Source organism: Strix aluco, chromosome 4 (genome assembly GCF_031877795.1).
Source record: "Strix aluco isolate bStrAlu1 chromosome 4, bStrAlu1.hap1, whole genome shotgun sequence".
NCBI classification, from domain to species: domain Eukaryota; kingdom Metazoa; phylum Chordata; class Aves; order Strigiformes; family Strigidae; genus Strix; species Strix aluco.
This window is the reverse complement of record NC_133934.1, coordinates 81,848,638-81,866,787: the sequence shown is the minus strand read 5'-3', so window position 1 is coordinate 81,866,787 and position 18,150 is coordinate 81,848,638. Positions and strand designations below refer to the sequence as shown.

Sequence of the window (18,150 nt, the reverse complement as noted above, 5' to 3'; positions counted from 1 at the left end):
TTAAAATAACCCAAATAAAACCACTGAAACTTATGTACATCTAAAAATACACATTCCTGTTACTTGCCAACTCCCATAAACCAACACATCTTTTTATTCATATTTGACTTGTCACAAGTATAGCATGAAGTATTCTAACCAGCTGGAACTAGAAACAATATAACATGGAATCTCTACTTAAACCCAAGAAAAACTCAAACTGGTACCAGATTATAACCCAGCACATAACTAAACATCATTAAAGATACCATTCAAAAAAACCATCATGTAAGTTCACAACACACCCAAGTTAATGGAATTCTTCCTGCTGACTTTTATGGCATCTCTATCAAATGAACAGATTTTTATTTTTTTTATTAAACATGTCCTGTAGTAAACACATACCTTTTAAACCCACTTCTCAACTTACCTCTAACATTTTTATTAGAATTTTCACATAGCAATGAGAAATCCCCAGTGACACTCTAAACACTGAAGGCAACAAAACTAACAGCACAAACAAAATCAAACAGATAAACAAAATCTTGCCATCTGTAAGGCCATAGCCTTCTCTGTTTTCTTCCATGCTTGCTCCTTCAAAATGCCAACCTGCTGCCTTTCTGAGAATATACTCTCATCCGTAGTGGAGAATCCAGCAAGCTTCAAGAGACAGAGGCAAATAAAAATTACACATTCTAAGAGCCAAAGCTATCTCTAGGAGAAGGCTGCTGCCCTCTGAAGCCTGACACCACAGCTGTTCTCAATGATAATGTATTTTCTACCCCTTGTCCCGCCCTAACTCCACCCACTTTCTTTTAATTGATAAGCATTTACTCACCAGATATAATACAGGGGAGAAGAAAGAAAAAACATGATGTTATATGTTAGGTAATACGATACTGCCAATAAGGAAACTTGTCAGTGTGTCAATTAGTTTTCACAAGGCATCTTACCAATAAGTTACAATACAGAACCAAGTAGGTGTGGTTTTCAGACTGCCTAAAACCTTCTAAAACTTATTTAACACACATGAAGCGCTTCTCCAACTAACATTTTCTCAAATTAGTGATTTGTTTGGTCAGACTTTCTACTTCATGGTGAAATGAGAGCCTTGTTTTGATATTTGACCAAAGGAACCAAACTGAAGCTTGAGGTGCAAGTCAGGCTATTTTTTTTTTTTTTTTTATAGTAATGCCTGTGAAATGGAGATACAAATTTCAGCAGGCAGGAATCAACAACACAATAAAACCTGCTCCCTCCACTGCTCTACAAGAAATGAGCCAAACTGTAGTACAGGGTTACAAAATGCACTGTGGTGATGTAACAAGTCACCTACCTTTGCATCTATTCAAGTACAGAATTTAAATACAATAGATAAGCAGGCTTCTCCTATCCCATCAAATGTCAATAATTTAATCCACTATTTTTTAGGAAAGACCCAGTTCAGCCCCTTACGCAGACCCCCCTCCTGCCTTTTTTTACGCATCACAGAAGAAACAAAGGCATCTCTAGAATCTAAGAGGAGCCTACTAGCTGCTCATTTATCACAGAATAAACCTTGGTGGAATAAGCATTTAGGGCATAACTTCCAAGATAGTGATATGCTGGTCCACAAAAGACCTTTCATTTGCACATGCTTACATTAGCATGTTTGTCTAATGCTGGGGCTGTCCTTTTAAAATACCCTCACTCCCCCATACTGTTGTTTGGTTTGTGTTGTGGAGCAGCCCCAGTACACACAAACTGGATTCCTTAGAAGTGAAAGCAGACCCAAAGATCCTCTGTAGAAAGTGCACCCAGTCCTCTCCAGTCAGTAACAGAAGCACAGATACCAGAGCAGGCTGCACCACCACCAAGTTGTCCCGTTTATATCACGCACCCAGGCACTAACAGGCAGGCTCTTGACATCTTACAAGCTCACGTGATACCATAACATGCTTCTTGTGCCACATAATGAGTCAAGTACCTTTTGTATCTTCAGATTTACTGCTGAATGCCATCCCTCAGATCCCTGTAACTATACCGCATCTTCTTCGGCAATTTAACTTTTCTTCTGCATCTTCTTTTTATTATTTACCTGCTTTAACGTCGCTCCCCTTGCTGGCCTCTTTCTGAGCCTTCAGTCTTCTACAAAACCTCTCTGGTTTGGGTTTTAATTATTTCTGCCCTCCCACTGGTCTTTCAATGGCAACCTCAAGCTCCTCTCTTGCTCTCTCACTACACTGCTGCTGCCAGGCTCACCATGACCCTCTATTTCTCACCCGCCTCACCACAAGGCTCTAGTTCCAGGCTTCTCTAGGAACAACGTTTCACTGTCGGTAAAACAGCTTTGCTCACCCGTTTCTATTTAGCTACCATTCCTTACGTTCTCCCTTCTGGCCTCCTGTGGAGTGGCGTACCCTGCTAGGACCCGTTCCCTAGGACGGCACATAGCAGAGAGCTGGGCGATCTGCCGGCACAATGCAGTGCCTCTCTGAATAGCCACCTTCAGCCTTGGCACAGGGGATCGGTATGCGTGTCGTCTGGGCACTCAGAACTTTGTGGGCGGGAGGGTGGAGGTAGTTTCTGGGACCTGATCTGAAGCAGGAAAGATGGGCCAAATGAAGTATTGATAGCACACCGGGAAGTAGCAGAAAGGGGTGGCAACTCTCTTGATGGGGTGCCTCAGCAATAAGCACACAAAAGAGGGATCCTTTCTTAAAAGGAGAGAGGGAAAGACAGAGTTCCCCACCCTGGGGGGAGGAAGAAGAAGTTTCCTCTCCTGAATGAGGGAGAATTGTTTCCCACCCTGCGAGAACTTATCATTTGCACTGCCTGCCTAACCCTTACAAAGTCATATTCCCCACCACACCAGCAGCACAGACAGACACTGTGATTCTTCCCTGCCACTGTCTAAATAAAACAGAGAGCAAGTGAACCCCTCTATTGTAATGATGGGACTGTAGCCCTTTGTCAGCTATAATTTTCTCTGACAAACCACTCAGCCCAAGACATCTGAGGTTTTCTGGGGGCTGCTGAGACAGCTGTCACAGGCATATCCCCCAAAAAAGTAGAACAGGTTTGGAGGGGGAACAAATAAAACAGAGAGGCTTTGGCAGTCAATTGCTTTTCACCCAACATGTCACATCTGCCACACAGCAAAGGACAATTACTACACCCATTCCACTCAGTCTGCTCCTGGACAAACAGCACTGCAACAACCCACTGTGGTGGAAGCATCACCTTGAATCCATGGGCCAGCCTGGGGGCCCCAGCCCCTTGCAGGAACATGAAAGGGGAAGCCCCCTTCCTGTAGGGATGGCATTCCCACATACAGTGAAAGAAGAGGAAGAGTTGCTAGTAGCCTCTCTACTGAGGTTCTCAAACTATCTAGCCCACCTTTGGGCTATAAGATCTATAAGGTCCATATGGCCAGGTCTCTTCTTATCTTTATTCTTTGCTTTATCCACTTTGCACCTCCTGAAATCATGCGAAACATTTCAGTGTTCTTACTGCTCTATTGCAAACCTTTAATGTCACATGGTTGGAGGGTTAAAAAAAACTCAAAAAACAAACACCAAAACCACCCAAGTTGGAAACAACACCAAAATCAAGAAGACCCTCTATGTCTACCTATTAACAGTATGGAATAAAAATTCTAATGTAATGGAAAATGGTCCCAAAAGGCACTAAAGAATGAGCTTGAGTACTGGAATTGGTCCAATCACAACCAAGGAGTTCAGTCTTCATTAATTTTCTGCCAAAAGTGGCTGGCAAAGCTTCTAAAGCATCTTTCTGCTCTTGGGATCATGAGCATGGAAACAACTGAGACAAAACAGTGGTCAAAATAGGTTTACTTCTCAACTCCAAAGCACTCAGGGTTACTACAGAAGTAAATCTGTACTTGAATGGTATCTCTGCGCTCTATAAAGGGGATGCACTTGCTCGTCATGTGAAGAAGAAAGGAAATTCTTCATTCCTCCAGGTAATTCATAACACAGGTTCCTATTTTCCAGTCAGAAAGTTGACCTAGCTTATTACACCCCCATCACAACCACTGATTTTTTTTATTATTTCAAAAGAACCACTGAAATTACATGTTTGGCAAATTCCAGTATGAATAGCCATGCATCCAACACCATGAGCTGAATAAATACAGTTTGTGATGGGGCTACACAAATTCCTCAGCACAATAATTTCTTAAGAATTAGCTCTACCATCCACTGACTAAGCAGAGCTTCTGCACGTCATTCCTCTGCCCTTCTAATGTTTATCCCTCTTACCAACAGCCAGCCTGCTGCAATCATGTCCATTTTGGAGCTGGTAGAAATACTTTATTCAGAAGTGTGAAGGTATTGCAAATAATTCAAACAAACGTGCAGTAACAGAATGTAGTTCCACTCATTTGCAAGGTCCATTAAATCACAGTTGATTAATTTATAGCAAATAATTAAAAGCACTTCTTTATGGTGAAGTACCCTATATGCCAGTAAAAGTCACAGTACACAATGTGCAAACTCTGTTCATTTGAAAGAATGAAATCCAACTTAGAAGACAGGGATCCTGGTGACACGGGAGGAATTGTAGAGCAAAGCTCTCTTTAATATAACAAATCTCAAGCTGACACCTGCAAGCATAAGAAAATCACTTGAAACAATGAAAATATTCCTGTCTCCTAGGGAAATGAGAAAGAGACAGAGCAGGTGTCAGCTGCTACTCTTGGCTCTCAATCCTTGAGATCATTCTACTAATTTCTTATTATTAGGCAACGTTTTGCAATTGTCTGAGGGAACTGGAATTATGACCCATTTATTTTTTCACTGCAGGGAGAAGCAAACACAGCACTGACCTCTGCCTCTCTGTAGCGTGTTATATGGGAGGGTTAAATCAGGTATAAAGAGCCTTTTCCTGCACAGGAGTAGCTATAAAGTCATCTTTCAAGCCATGAACAGATAAAAACTGCAATAGGACATAACCACTTTCAAAGAGCGCCACTAGGGTTTTGCCTTCCCTCTGATAGGTTACCTACTGCGGACATGGACACAGATTTTAAGTAATACTTAAGGAACTTTATTTCAATGTATATATGCCAGAACTAACCATTCTCCTTCTAAATCTTGCCAACAAGTTTTAGGGGAAAATAAATTGAACTGAAAAGGTTAATTTTATATGCAGCCTAAAAATACATGTGCATGGACTAGAAAGAACACTCAGTGTGGCCTCTAAAGAGAAGGAATCACAGATCAATTTTGGGAACCATTCTTTCAAACAGGACTGACCAGAGCATTCTGCACTCCAATAATTCTGATGTGTGCACTCACGCATGAAAACTACTAAGAATACCTCTTTTTCAATTAAACTTTTACCAGCTGTAACAAAAAAAGGGCCCTTTTGGTTTTTTCCTTGTATCTTCTCAATGTTTCAACCTCACATTGAGCAAACTCATCCGATTGCTACTCAAGGGTGAAATAATCTCTGGTAGTTTTGTTTCAATTTTTATCAAGACTGAGGTTCATGCTTGACTTGTGAAAAATCCTCCAAAAGGCCAGAATAACCTTAAAGGTCACCTATTGCATGGTAAGCAATGTCAGGTGAAATATTTGTTTACGGAAACCATACTGTCTTCACCACTGAAGTGCAAATATCCACTCCTCTGCGTTCATACTCTAACTGATCCATGTCTGCTGCTCTTTGGGTCTGCACAGACCCCATCTACGCCACTAAACAGATCTGCGTTTATATCTGACTGCAGTAAGATTGTGCTATCTATGGTTCATCTTTGGCCATCAACAGTTGAATTATGAAAACATCGAAGAAGTATGTTTAAGTACTGTATCACTCATTAGGATGACTGTAACACATTTAGCTCTGACCACACAAGCATTATTGTTTCCACACAAGATAAGTGCAACAATTACAGAACCTTATTTATCATATCCTGTAGCTTACAACAGGCTTGCATTTTTGTATCACAAAAGCAGGAAGTCCACTACATGTCCTGACTGTATTTGTTTGCCTCAGCAAGGTACAGATACCTATTAGATGTACAGGCATTACATGGCTGTCAACATGTCTCATATATTGTCAATATAAATCTTGTATACGGTTTGCCTATCATCAATGCTGAATGCAACAGAATAATTTATCAATGCCCAACATTTATTGCATTGATTAAATGCATAAAATTTTCTCACAGCTCTGGCGTAGGAGTGACTGCAATCACAGCACATGGTGCTTTGGGGCAATTTCTGAAAGGTGTCAGCATTCGTGTCTGCTTTCACCATTTTCTCCTCAAATGGCTATGGAGGCTGGTCATACCCACACCTGTTCTTGCTGCCTCCACCGTGGCAACGTGGTCCATAATGGAGTCATTTGTTGCAACGCATCACTTCAATTGTGTTGTACTTATTATCCATTTAATACCACAGGCCTGCATTGCAAGAAATGCACACCAGCTCTTTCCCATTAAGCTCATCAATCACTCTGTATCATCTGACGACTCATCACTCCCTTATTCAGAGATCTAGATAATTTATGAGTGTGTTGAGAAATAAAAGCTGGTCCCTCTCTCCACTGCGACAACAGGTAATAATCACAACAATTTCCCTCTTCTAAATGCTGGCACCATTCATGCAGATTTTAAATAATACTGAAGGAACTTTATAAATGTAAATATGCCAGAACTAACCATTCTCCTTCTAAATCTTGCCAACAAGTTTTAGGGGAAAACAAATTGCACTGAAATATGCAAAATACATGTGTGAGACCCCAAAATCGCAGCAAACCTCTTGAAAGACCACAGGAGCATACATCCTATTTCACAAGTCAGGAAATGAATGTCTAAGGCTAAGAATATGCTTACCTATGCTCCTGGTGAGGGATGAAATCAAATAGTTGCTCTCCTGAAGTGAAGGGGAAAAACTCCTGCGGCCTTTAGACCAGATCCCTGATCATGTTTCAAAGAATGCTGTCACTTTTAATTCTCCCTTCCTGAAATTTTTTTTCTTGAGCTTTCTTCTGGGTTATATGGTCAGGAGCACCTGCCAGAGCGTAAAAAAATATGTTACTACAAATATTAAAAAGTAGTAAAATGTGACTACTGAAAAAAGACAAAACATCCATTCTGAAACCTCAGTCTATATCTTAGGAAGAAGAGGTACAATTTACTGCTGATGGATCGTTGTTTAGCATTACCATTTTACGACTTCCTTATCAAGATTTATTAATTCAGAAGATTCTTGCCACGATCCCAAACAGCACAGTGCACCTCCAGACACATTCACAGCAGCATGTCCTGTTTCAAAAGGCACGACCTTGCTACAGGTCGGAGCTCAGCCAGTGCCATGCCTTTTCATATCGCAGGCTGGCACGACACAACCCTCCCACTGGGGGGCCGCGAAGCCAGCCCGCTCCACCCACACTCCCAGAGGGCTGATGTGGGCCAGGCAACTCAGTTTCAACGCGGGTTTGATACTTTGCTCTCGGTACAGATCAATAAGGCGCTTCTATAGGTACAGATCCCGACTGTTTGGCCTGGAGCTGGTGGGCAGGTGGCTGGCAGGTGAAACAAAATTGACTCAAAAGTAAAGTTTTTTCCTGTTAAGCAGGAATTCTTTATTAGCAGCGCTGGGGTCACCCTGGGGATTCTCCACCATAAGGGATCCCCCAAACTAGCAAGGAACATCAGTTTATATACACACAAATCATACATATTCGTTAGATATCCTGGAAAGGGGTGTCTTATGATAATGAGTTCCCGGAATTCATTTACATAGTCCCAGCATGCGTAGTGGAAATAGGGTGAGGGGCTTCGGTGGTCGAGGGAAGAAGTAAGCAGTCTTCTTCACGGTGTTCACTAGCTGACCTTCTTTCCAGAGCATGTGCTGTGCAGTAAAGTCCAGGTGCCTCCTTCCTAAATCAGCAGAATCATCCTCCCTAAAACAGGGTCTCTGCATCTCTCTGTTCGAGCCCCCCCTTACCTTAGTTTTCCCATTCTGGGAGTTGCCCAAGTGCCCACTGAAGGCCTCGAGTCTGCTCCCAGGGATTTCCGTCGGGAGCCTGACACGTTTCACCCAAACGGACAAAGGGACCTCAGGCACCAGCTGAGGAGTCAGGAGTCCTTGGGAGACAAATGAAGCAAAACACAAGCAAAGCTGTGAAACAAACAGAGCAAGGCACAAGCAAAGCTTTCATCCATCACAGTTTAGTCTTAATAATTGTCAGAAACTCATCTGTTTGAGCCCTTCCATTCCCTCCCACAGGCATCCCCGAGGTCAGGGCACCTCACCCCCCCCGCAGGAACAAGCCCTCGCCGCTGCACCTGCCAGTGCTGCGCTGCAGAAGCCGCCCGTGAGGGCAACTGAGCAGCCTAAATCGGAGCATTGTTCCACCTGAAGGGTAAAAAAACCCCGGGGATTTAGAGGTAAGGGTTACACCATTTAAGGCAAACCGAAAGGGCTGGTTTTGCAGTGAGCCTGGCCGGGCAGGAGGCGGGAAGAGGCCGGGAGAGCGAGGGAGGATTGAAGCGGGCGGGGAGGAGGTGAGGGCTGAGGGGAGCCCGCGCCCCGCCGCCGCCGGACGGAGCGGCCCGGGCCAGGCCGCTGCACGGGCCCCGCACGCCCTCTCCTCTTCCTCCTCCTCCCTCCGCAGCTGCTCCCTCACGGTCGGGATGTGCCCGCCAGGGCCCGGCCCTGTCCTCCCGCCGGCGGCCGCTGGGGGCTCCCGCCGCCGCGGCGCGGCCCGCCATTGTCGGGGGCATGGAGGGCGAGAGCACGTCGGCCCTGCTGTCGGGCTTCGTCTTCGGCGCCCTCGCCTTCCAGCACCTCAGCACCGACTCGGACACGGTGGGGGCCGCGCCGCCGGGAGAGGCGGGAGAGGGCGGGGCGGGGGGGACACCGCGGGCCGGCAGGCGGGGGGAGCGGAGGGCGGGGCGGCCCTTGGGCCGGCGGGCCATGGCGGAGCGCGCCGCCGGGCCTCCCCCTCCCCGGTCCCCGTCCGGAGGGCGCGCTGCCTCCCGGCCCAGGCCCCGCCGGGACCCCGGTACCGGGGGAGGGTCCCCCGGACACCCCGGGCCTCCTCCCTGCGCGCTGTGCCGCAGCGCGGTTGGGCGGTGTGTTCCCTCCCCGCCGCAGCGGAGGTTGCTTTCCGTGCTAATGACGGGAAACGGCGGGGATTTTTTTTTTCTTTTGAAACGAGGAGGTGCGGGCCAGCGAGCGCCTGGTGCGGCGGCCGCAATGCTGGTCAGGCCTTCGGGCCTCAGCGCGGCGGCGGGCAGGACCCAGACGGCCGCAAACCCTTCACTTAGGAATGGCAAAATGAGGAACAGAAGCCCAGTACACAGCCCAACTTTTTTTTTTTTTTTTTTTTTTCATAAATACAGGCAGGTATTGACAAATGAGTGAGAACCCACCCTGTTTAAAAACACTTCGTTTTGACAGCTTTTTTCCTCTCCTGGAGACAGCATTTACTGCTCATATTAGACAAAGTCCCATTCAATGGTACTGTTGATCTGAACTTTTATTTTCTCTTCCCCCTATAAAGGAAGGTTTTCTCCTTGGAGATGTGAAAGGTGAAGCCAAGAACAGCATTACTGACTCACAGATGGATGATGTTGAAGTTGTTTATACAATCGGTGAGTCTGTCCACATTTTTACTCCCGTACTTGGCTTCAGGCACTACGTGACTGCTTCCAGTTTCGAATGAGGGCAGTCATCACCCTACAGCAAGACCAAAGCTGCTAGACCCTGGGGTCCCCAGTGATGTAAAAACACACGTGGAAGGGTTATTTTGTAACAATTGCTACAAAAATACAGTTTTACTGTAGAAAATACAATATTTTAATATAAATACTAGCTCTTAGTTCCTTGAATAGCACTTCTTTGTCAAATATCTTGTCACATTAAAGAGTCCTTTGCATTGGCCACGTCACAAACTCTGCTGGACTACAGTTGCCCTGGAAAAACTTGGCCTATTTCAGTCATGTAAACTGTGATGTGTTAGCATCTACTACCTGATCTGGAGCTTATAAAATACTGTGTGTGAAGGCTGAAAACTATTTATGTATTTCATTGAGCAGATGCCAGATGTATTTTTTTTTATAGTCTTCATGGGATTGGAGTAGATGTGCATTTTATACTAGCCCTTAACAAACATATGTATATGTGCATATGCACACACATTTAACTCCATTCCTTTAAAATGTAGTTGTACAAAAAGAAAGTGAACAAGGTAATGCACTATGTGCCTTCTTTCCAGTCTTCCTGAAAATACTGTAGGAAGAAATTGCATCCCATTTTCTAGTTTTACTCTAGGATACAATTAAGGTGTAACACTTCCCTCCAGAGTCTCACAGCTGAACCAAAAATGTGGGGATTTTTTTGTGGTGGCATTGATGAAGTCACCCAGAGCCTCATCATCACATTCTCACAGGCAGAGTTAGTTGCTCCAAAGTTTGGGGGTTTGTTTTAGTTAACTTGGGAAAATTAAAGTAGTGGAAAATTTAGGAAAAGAAAAAGATTTAGAATGCCATTAGATCACCTACTGTTTTTCTTCTGGTAGTGTCCTGGTTCTTATCATCTACCCTATGGGGTTCTGTTCTCCAGCCTCATCTGTCTTACTCGCATCCGTGCCTTGCTGCAGAGTAACTCAAGTGAAATCTTTCATATTGCTTACTACTGTACTCAACAAAAGGGAGGAAAAGATTTTTTCACTTGACAAAACAGAAAAATGGATAAAAAGTACCGTTTATATAAATGGTTCCCTTTACATTTGAAAAATTAATTAGAATATTTTAAAAAAGTATTTCTTAGCTTTATTTAATTAGATGTTATGCATTTGATTTTAAGAAATTAAATAGAAATCTTTCTTGGTTCTTCTACCAGTTTAATTCTGATTGTAGCGTACAGAAGAATATACATCTTGAACTGATGAACCCAGAATAATCTTACCTCTCTTTCCAGATATACAGAAGCATATTCCATGCTACCAGCTGTTCAGGTAAGAATCTTAAGTAAACAGATATAAAAAAAAAGTTAAAATTAACCCTAAACTTGAACTCTTCAAGATTAAACTTACATTACTGAGAAAGTCACCCAGCTGTAACTACATTAGCCATATCAACCCCTTGGAATTACAGACACATGATGCTTTATGTTATGCCTGTTTTCGTTCTGTCCTGTTCTGGTGTTTGTCTGTGCATATAGAGATAGGGCATACTGCACCTTCTGGTGAACTATGATACCATATAAACTACAGCATACTGAAAAAAACCCCATTGGTTTTCTAAAAACATACTTCCTAAACCCTCACCCTCAAAAAAAGAAACAAAAAAAAAAAAAGAAAAGAAACGTAGCATCAGCCATGGGCTTCTAAGTGGGTCAGAAAAAGAAACACTGGTTAGCCCCATGGCAGAAGTAGTTCCAAGAACTAGTATTTAGACCATCACAGATGGGAACACAGTTGTGCAGGTTTGCACCCCTCTAAGGGGAGAAGCACAACACAATTTCCTTCTCAAATCTTTCTGAAAATTTATTGTTATTAGAAGAGCATTCTGTAACAAATTGAACATATCTTGTAGTTGAGAGAACATAGATGCTACCTTTAACTCATGTCCCAGTAGCACTGATGCCAGAACAACATCTGGGCTGTAAAAGACCACCTACATAGCTATTTGAGTAATAAAATTAGCTGCATTGTCCTAGCAGAGAAGCTGTGTCAGCATATTTTTATGCTTACCAGGGGGAAGAAAGAGCGCTATTAAAGTGAGATGACTGCCAGACTGCTAGGGAATAATTATTTCTACAGTTGCTTTTTTTCCCCCCTCCTCTAACTGTCCTAATTTTCTTCTAGCTTTTATAATTCTGCAGGAGAACTGAATGAACTTGCCCTGAAGAAAATACTGTCAGGCTGTAAGAAGGTATTTTATTTTCAAACTTAAACTATACCAAGGACCTTGCTCAGATTTTGGGGGCTCTTCTGGATAACTCTTGTATCAAGCTGCTTTTTTTTCCCCTCCTCTTTTTTATATCTAGTCCCTCACACTGCTGGTCAAGGCAGCTGCATCATCTATTCCCCCTGAAAGAACAGGTTAGGTTATTTTTGATTAGGGTTTGCCTACATATATGTCACAACTTTTTTTTTCTTATCCATTTCTCAAGCAAACAGTTCAGATATCCCAAAGGAATTCTACTAATTTCAAGATCAGTTGAGGTCAGCTGAAGTGGTTAAGCACCACTTGCCCCCCCCAAAATTTAGTCTTGTCCTTACGAGGGGAAAGTAAAAGCCAGAAAAAGACAAACAGCAAGATAGCAGAACAAAGTTTGCAGAGTTTCAGCTTGAGCACAAGCTCAGAAAACAGGCCAGTTAAAGGCATGGTTTTGAAGGAAAGAGAGAAGTTGTCACACTGGAATTAGGTTTAGATGTTTTAAGGGTTTCAAGTTAATTAACTTCTTGAATATGTACACATCACCAAACAATTGAGATTCATGACTTCGTATTGAGTCTTCTAACTTGCTTCAATATGACACACAGGGATAATGACTCAACAGTAATTAATTTTCTTCTGCCTGCAGAGTGTGATAGGATGGTACAAATTCAGACGTAACACAGACCAGACCATGACATTCCGGGAGAGACTTCTTCATAAGAATTTACAGTCACACCTATCAAATCAGGGCCTTGTGTTCCTGTTACTAACCTCTAGCGTGATGACAGAAAGTTGTTCTACTTACAGGCTGGAACATGCCTTACATCGGCCACAAGAAGGGTAATTGGTTTGTTCTCAAGTTTTAATAAAGCAGTAGCACAGCATGTGTTATAACTTGGAACAGTTTGGTTTCTTCTTTGTTGCAACTGGATTAACTGCTTATTTTACACTTGAAACTTACACATTAAATAAGATTATTCCTTACATTGCTAGAGCCCAGTTGAAATCTTACTCTGGAGTTCTGTTCAGGGATTTGCCTTTATGACTATCTGTAGCACCAGTGTCAACAGGCAGACACTGTCAGTTCATCTATGCACATAAGCTGTTCTTGATCAGTTTGGTTCATCTTCACATAGCCTTCAAATATTTAAATTGGTGGTCATTTTTGGCTGTCTTCAGACATGCTGCCCATAGGCTAGGCTTAACAAGCAAGTATTGCATTGTGTGACTCATATCCAGAAACAGGGAAAAACTAGAGGCAGTGCTCAGAGTCTTGTTGCTCCTGCAGTTTGTCTTCAGCCATAAGCAGTCATCTGTGGGTGATGCCATCCATTTAGCAAGAACTAGCTATACTGCAGACCTCCATCCATGTGTAACCATCAAGAACCTTTAACTATCAGAGGGGCTGTTAATAAATCAGGGAGTTAAAAAAATCAGGGAGGATATTAATAAATCATGTTCTCATACTTCTGCTTTTTAAGTCTTTTCCAGAAAGTTCCTTTGGTGGTTACCAACTTGGGTATGGCAGAACAGCAAGGTTACAGAACAGTGTCTGGTTCCTGTGTATCTTCTGGTTTTGTGAGAGCAGTAAGACAACACAGGTACAGTATATGCCATATTTACTGAGAGCTGTAGCTTTCAGTTAGCTATAATTATCCTTCTTTAATAAGTGTCCTTTTAAGTGCTTTTGCAAATGCTACAGCCATACTCTGCTCACTTGTTCCCTGCAATTATTTACCTTTCCAAGGTACCTGGGAATCAGTTAAGTCCCATACTTTGACATGAGCAGCTGTCTGTCTCAACATCGGCATTGATGAAGCTCAAAATGCTTTATTCATTATAGCTCCTACTAAGTAAGCACTGGGATTATTAACTTGCAATTATACGATTATTGGTCCACAGGTCAGAATTCTTTTATGAGGATGGATCCTTACAAGAGGTTCAGAAGATAAACGAGATGTATGCCACCTTGCAGGGGGAACTGAAGGCAAGTCAGATACCTGCCAAGGGTGCACCATCATGAGAAACAAAGCTGTGTCTTGGAAGCCTATAGTGAAAGATCAGAGTTCCTTGCTGTTAGTAGCTGTACATTAAGTTCTCAAAGACGTCTGTTTGGTCAAAAGTCCACTGATAAATTCTCACGAGAGGATTATTTTGAAGGAGCACTACCTGTAGTTTGTCAGAGCTCCATTGCTTAGATGGGAACAAGTAAAACATCTTGCACCTCATTCCAGGCAAGGCTCGAGTTCTCTCTAAAATCCACCTCCAGCTCGTTATTTAAGCTTTTTAATACTTTGTGTCCAGCTTAAAATCATGAGTATCTTTGCAACAAGGTTACTTTGCAACAAGGTTAAAGTCAGCTTCTGTGAATACCATTAATTCCACCAAATGCTCTTTTCCTTGCAGAAAATATGCTCTACAGTAGAAGTCAGTGAACGATCTGTAGAGAAACTCTTAGTAGAGGTGAGCCAATTAAAAGAAGAAATAAAGAGGAAAAAGCAACAGAGTTGTTCAGGTAAGTTAAATAAATGCAATGCCAGTCTTAGTAAGAGTTGATTCAATGGGCAGAAGCAGAAAACACTTCTGAACTTGAGGGCAGCCAAAACAGTAGCATGCAAGAGGGACTGCAACTCTAGCTTGTTGTTTTTTTCAGGAGAAGACAGAGACTACCCAGGAGAGCCAAAAGAGAACATTCTCCTTTGTCAAGCACTGCAGACATTTTTCCCAAATTCTGGACTTCAGACATGTATCGTTTCCTTCAAGGGCCAACAGATATCCAAGAACTCCTGTAATATTGACCATAATATTAATGTTATGGACAAACTGACTCTCATGGTAGAGGAAAGAGACTTCACTGAAGTGGAAACAAGACACTTCACCAAGCGTAAAGTCAGAGGGACCACAACAGGATCAAAGGCATTCAAGAAGTCCAGATCACTGCAGCTTCACCAAAAATTACTTCGAGACCAAGAGGACAGTGACCAGGAAAGGAAGCTTACGCTGAGTAGCACTGAAACAGATGAGGAAGTGCTGGAAAAACTCAGAGACACAAATGAATACCCACATTCTCCTACTTTCTGATCAGTTAATGATTTGTCCAGATGACTTTGCACCAAAAGCCACTGCCAATATATTCAAGTGGCATATCAGTTTATAGCCCTGCAGGGATAAAAAAATCCCTGCATTTTCCCAAGACGTAGAAGTTTGGGGTTTTTCTTCCAATGCATGAATCCTGTTTGGCATAGAGACAAGCCCAGATGACATTCCCTCATTTTGCCTTCCAGAGTTAAATCTGTGTTTGCTCTCTCAGGGTTTCAAGACTATGCTAGCAGGCTGTTAGCAGTCGTGTAACCATGTCACATACTGCCTCAGAGTAACACAACTTCAAGCTGCTGGTGGAAGAAGCAGTACTACCCTTCTCTCAGCAGAAGCTGAGGCAGGGAGCATCAAAAGAATACAGATAACACGCTAAACAGAATGAGCTGTCTACATAAATTGCCACCATTTCAATATTTCAATTTCTCCTTGGCTCTCCACTCCATGTTTATTTTGTCCCTCTTCTAATCCAGCAAGGGAAAAACAACCACCTGAACTTTAGCAAGACCTGTGAGCAGAGAAAGTGGTCCATACAGTTGCTTTCATCTTTCACACTTCCTTCAGACAATTTTAGAGACTTCAAAAGAAAAAAAAAAAAACAACTGACATCCAGCCTTTGGTCAGTGATACATTATTCTAGCCAACTACATTTCTAGTAAACAAGTCTATAAACATGAAAAGTAGTTTTATTGTTTATTTTTTTTATAGTATATTACTCTGGATACTTGATATTACATATCTTGGGGTCTGTGAGAAATGATGGGTTCTTAAACATGACTGGCATAAATCCTGTAAAAAGACAAGATGGAGGAGTTTTTAATAGGAACATAGGCTTGACTTACAAAACTCAAAAGCATAACCATACTTACCTAACACATGAGCTCTTTTAATGGCTTTTGTAACTTCCTTCTGCTTCTTGTTGCACAAGCCTGAAGAGAGAAATCATTTTCAGTCTCTTAAATCAACAATAACCAAACCATTAAAGGGTGAAAGTGCTATTACCAACACTTCTGAAAGTGACACTACTGACAGCTTTGAGTCCTCATAGAAAAGGGCACATGTGCTTATACTGTTAGATCCAAAAAAACACATAATTAAGGGGTATTTTCATTTCCTGATGAAGGTTACTAAGAGGAATACTATTACAAAATGTATAGAGTTGGCAGTAGTTACTTTTGGAAACCTGGCTGATATACAGTTACTTGGATGCACAAGAACACTGATATTAACTAGTAAATTATTTAATATTTCACATACCTGTTATATGCCTGCCATAAATGCAGCCAGTATGCGGAGAAACAAACTGGGAAAGAAGCTATTTAAAATTAAGAAATCCAAAGTCAGTTTAAAAACTTTTTTTTTTTTAGAGAGCTTTAGTTTATTTTAATATTTGCATTCTATTTTTCATTTTTTCATCTGTTTTTACAAAACTCCGTTCTACCTGGAGACAGAAAAAAGTATAGCTTAGAGTTAGTATTTTATATGTGATAACATTTAAGCTATATGACAGTAGAATTGAAACTAAGGACTTGTATTTGGTAAATAACAAAGTTCTAACACCTGTGCATAGGACTAGTAGATTGAACATCTTATCACAATCACCGTCTTTGGTCCTTATCTGCACACATTCTTAAGTTTTAAATCCCTAACACATCTGAATTAATTTTTCACTTTCTATTCTTGTGGACTCCTTACACACATATTTAAAAATAGCAGATCAGTTACCTTCATCTGAGGACAGGAATCTTCAAACTCACCTGCACATTCTTGTAGTCCACATTTATTCCACATAAGACACATTTTTTAGGAGGCTCTTTATAGGGGTTCTCCATTTGTATGGGCTGAAATTAGAGAATTATCAACATCTGTAAGCTTCACAAGAAAATAAGGAATGCTTGTTATTTTTACCCTTTAGGCAAAACATGCCTTGAAACCAAAAGAGGTATTTAGAGCATCACTGAAGTTTTTCAATAGCTTTCCTTGACACACTGCTTGGTACCTACCAATCTAAAAGACTTCTCACAGCTACACAACATTTTGTACCTTAATAATAATGACAATGTAACAGATCAATTAAAGCAATTAGTAAGATAGTGCTTACGCCCTTCACTTGGAAGGCAATAGCTACAGAAACTGGTAGTAAAGTAGTTCTGTCTAGTAAGTCAGAAGAGAATTTTTCTGAAAGTAATTTAAAAGTAAGTGGCCTGAGGGAGCTCCTGTCTGCTCATACACTTTAACAGAGAAATTCCGAAATACCTCCCAAGCCCTGGAAGGCTCCTTCGGCTTCAAAACACACCCAGCACCAACTCCTTGCAAGATATGAATGAAAGGTGGAAATGCATTTTTAGTAGACATAGGTAGAATTTGGGCAGAGAAAGGATGTTTCTAAAAGCTTCTGCTAGTACCAGACAACACGTTTTTAGGACGTAACAACCACACCTCGTGCGTTCTCTTAAATCTTTTTCTCAGCTGTAGACAGGTAATCAGCACTGCCAGAGGTTTTGCTCCACCTCCAAGTTACCGAGACAGCTGGTTTAAGTGACCACAGTTAAAATACTGGACTACAGATCAACGGCGCCTTAACTTCACGCGGTGACCTCCCCTAGCGGAGAGCCCCTGCTCTGTGACACACCAAGGAAGCGAATTCAGGTTGTGGGTTGTTTTTTTCATAGGAGGCCGAGCTACACAAAGACCAAGGCAAAGCGCTCCCCGACGCCTCTGCTGCCTGACCGGAGCCACTCCCGGTGAGGGCGGCAGCGGCCCGAGACCCAACCGGCCCCGCGGAGCTCGCCGCGGGCTGCGCTGAGGGGCCTCACCTGGTCGGGCCCGCCGAGCTGCCGGTCATGCTGCAGGCGGCGCGGCCGCTCCCACAGCGCCGCTGCAAGGGAAACACCGACAGGGTTAATGGGGGAGACCGGCCCCGGCAACGCCCCACACACCCCCACCGCCCGGAAGGCAGAAAACCAGAATGAAAAACGCGCGCACCGGGCACCAGCCGCCGCCAGGATCTCCCCGCCACCACAGCCCGCATCGCCATGTTGCCCCCTACAGCTCCCCACCCCCAGCAGCGCCACTTCCGCCTAGAAGCCGTTGCCCCGCCCCTGTGCCTGCCCCTAGCGCGATCCGATGGCCAATGGGAGCGCGGTCTGCCTGTCAGGGCAGGCGATTGGCTG

At 43.0% G+C, this 18,150-nt stretch overlaps 3 protein-coding genes across 17 annotated transcripts in view; 1 reads left to right on the top strand and 2 right to left on the bottom strand.

The window, feature by feature from the left end:
* LOC141923178 (glycerol-3-phosphate acyltransferase 3-like) overlaps window positions 1–10,947 on the bottom strand; it is a 32,169-nt gene extending 21,222 nt beyond the window's left edge. For 8 of the 14 annotated variants that reach the window (XM_074823796.1, XM_074823798.1, XM_074823794.1 and 5 more), the window contains exon 1: window positions 410–720. In XM_074823796.1, coding sequence (XP_074679897.1) covers window positions 410–565 — 156 coding nt within the window. In that variant the 5' untranslated portion in view covers window positions 566–720. Of the gene's footprint in view, window positions 1–409; window positions 721–6,820; window positions 6,999–7,937; window positions 8,793–10,498; window positions 10,632–10,904 lie in introns of those variants that run through there. The other 6 variants (XM_074823805.1, XM_074823803.1, XM_074823808.1 and 3 more) reach the window with 4 other exon arrangements.
* On the top strand, window positions 8,693–15,657 carry ABRAXAS1 (abraxas 1, BRCA1 A complex subunit). The gene is made up of 9 exons (XM_074823811.1): window positions 8,693–8,801; window positions 9,499–9,589; window positions 10,917–10,953; window positions 11,806–11,872; window positions 12,528–12,721; window positions 13,363–13,482; window positions 13,784–13,868; window positions 14,288–14,396; window positions 14,535–15,657. The coding sequence occupies exons 1-9, from the start codon at window positions 8,715–8,717 to the stop codon at window positions 14,960–14,962; spliced, it is 1,218 nt and encodes a 405-aa protein (XP_074679912.1). The 5' UTR covers window positions 8,693–8,714; the 3' UTR covers window positions 14,963–15,657.
* Window positions 10,905–18,036, bottom strand: MRPS18C (mitochondrial ribosomal protein S18C). Of its 2 annotated transcripts, none has more exons than XM_074823813.1 (6): window positions 17,963–18,036; window positions 17,794–17,855; window positions 16,735–16,818; window positions 16,235–16,292; window positions 15,847–15,906; window positions 10,905–10,961 (listed from the first exon to the last, which is right to left on the bottom strand). In XM_074823813.1, exons 1-6 carry the CDS (start codon window positions 18,012–18,014, stop codon window positions 10,939–10,941), a joined length of 339 nt encoding a protein of 112 aa, XP_074679914.1. In that variant the 5' UTR covers window positions 18,015–18,036; the 3' UTR covers window positions 10,905–10,938. The 2 variants fall into 2 exon arrangements, with proteins under 2 accessions (XP_074679914.1, XP_074679913.1); XM_074823812.1 differs by lacking the exon at window positions 10,905–10,961 and adding an exon at window positions 15,658–15,766.
* Window positions 18,037–18,150: the final 114 nt, after the last annotated feature.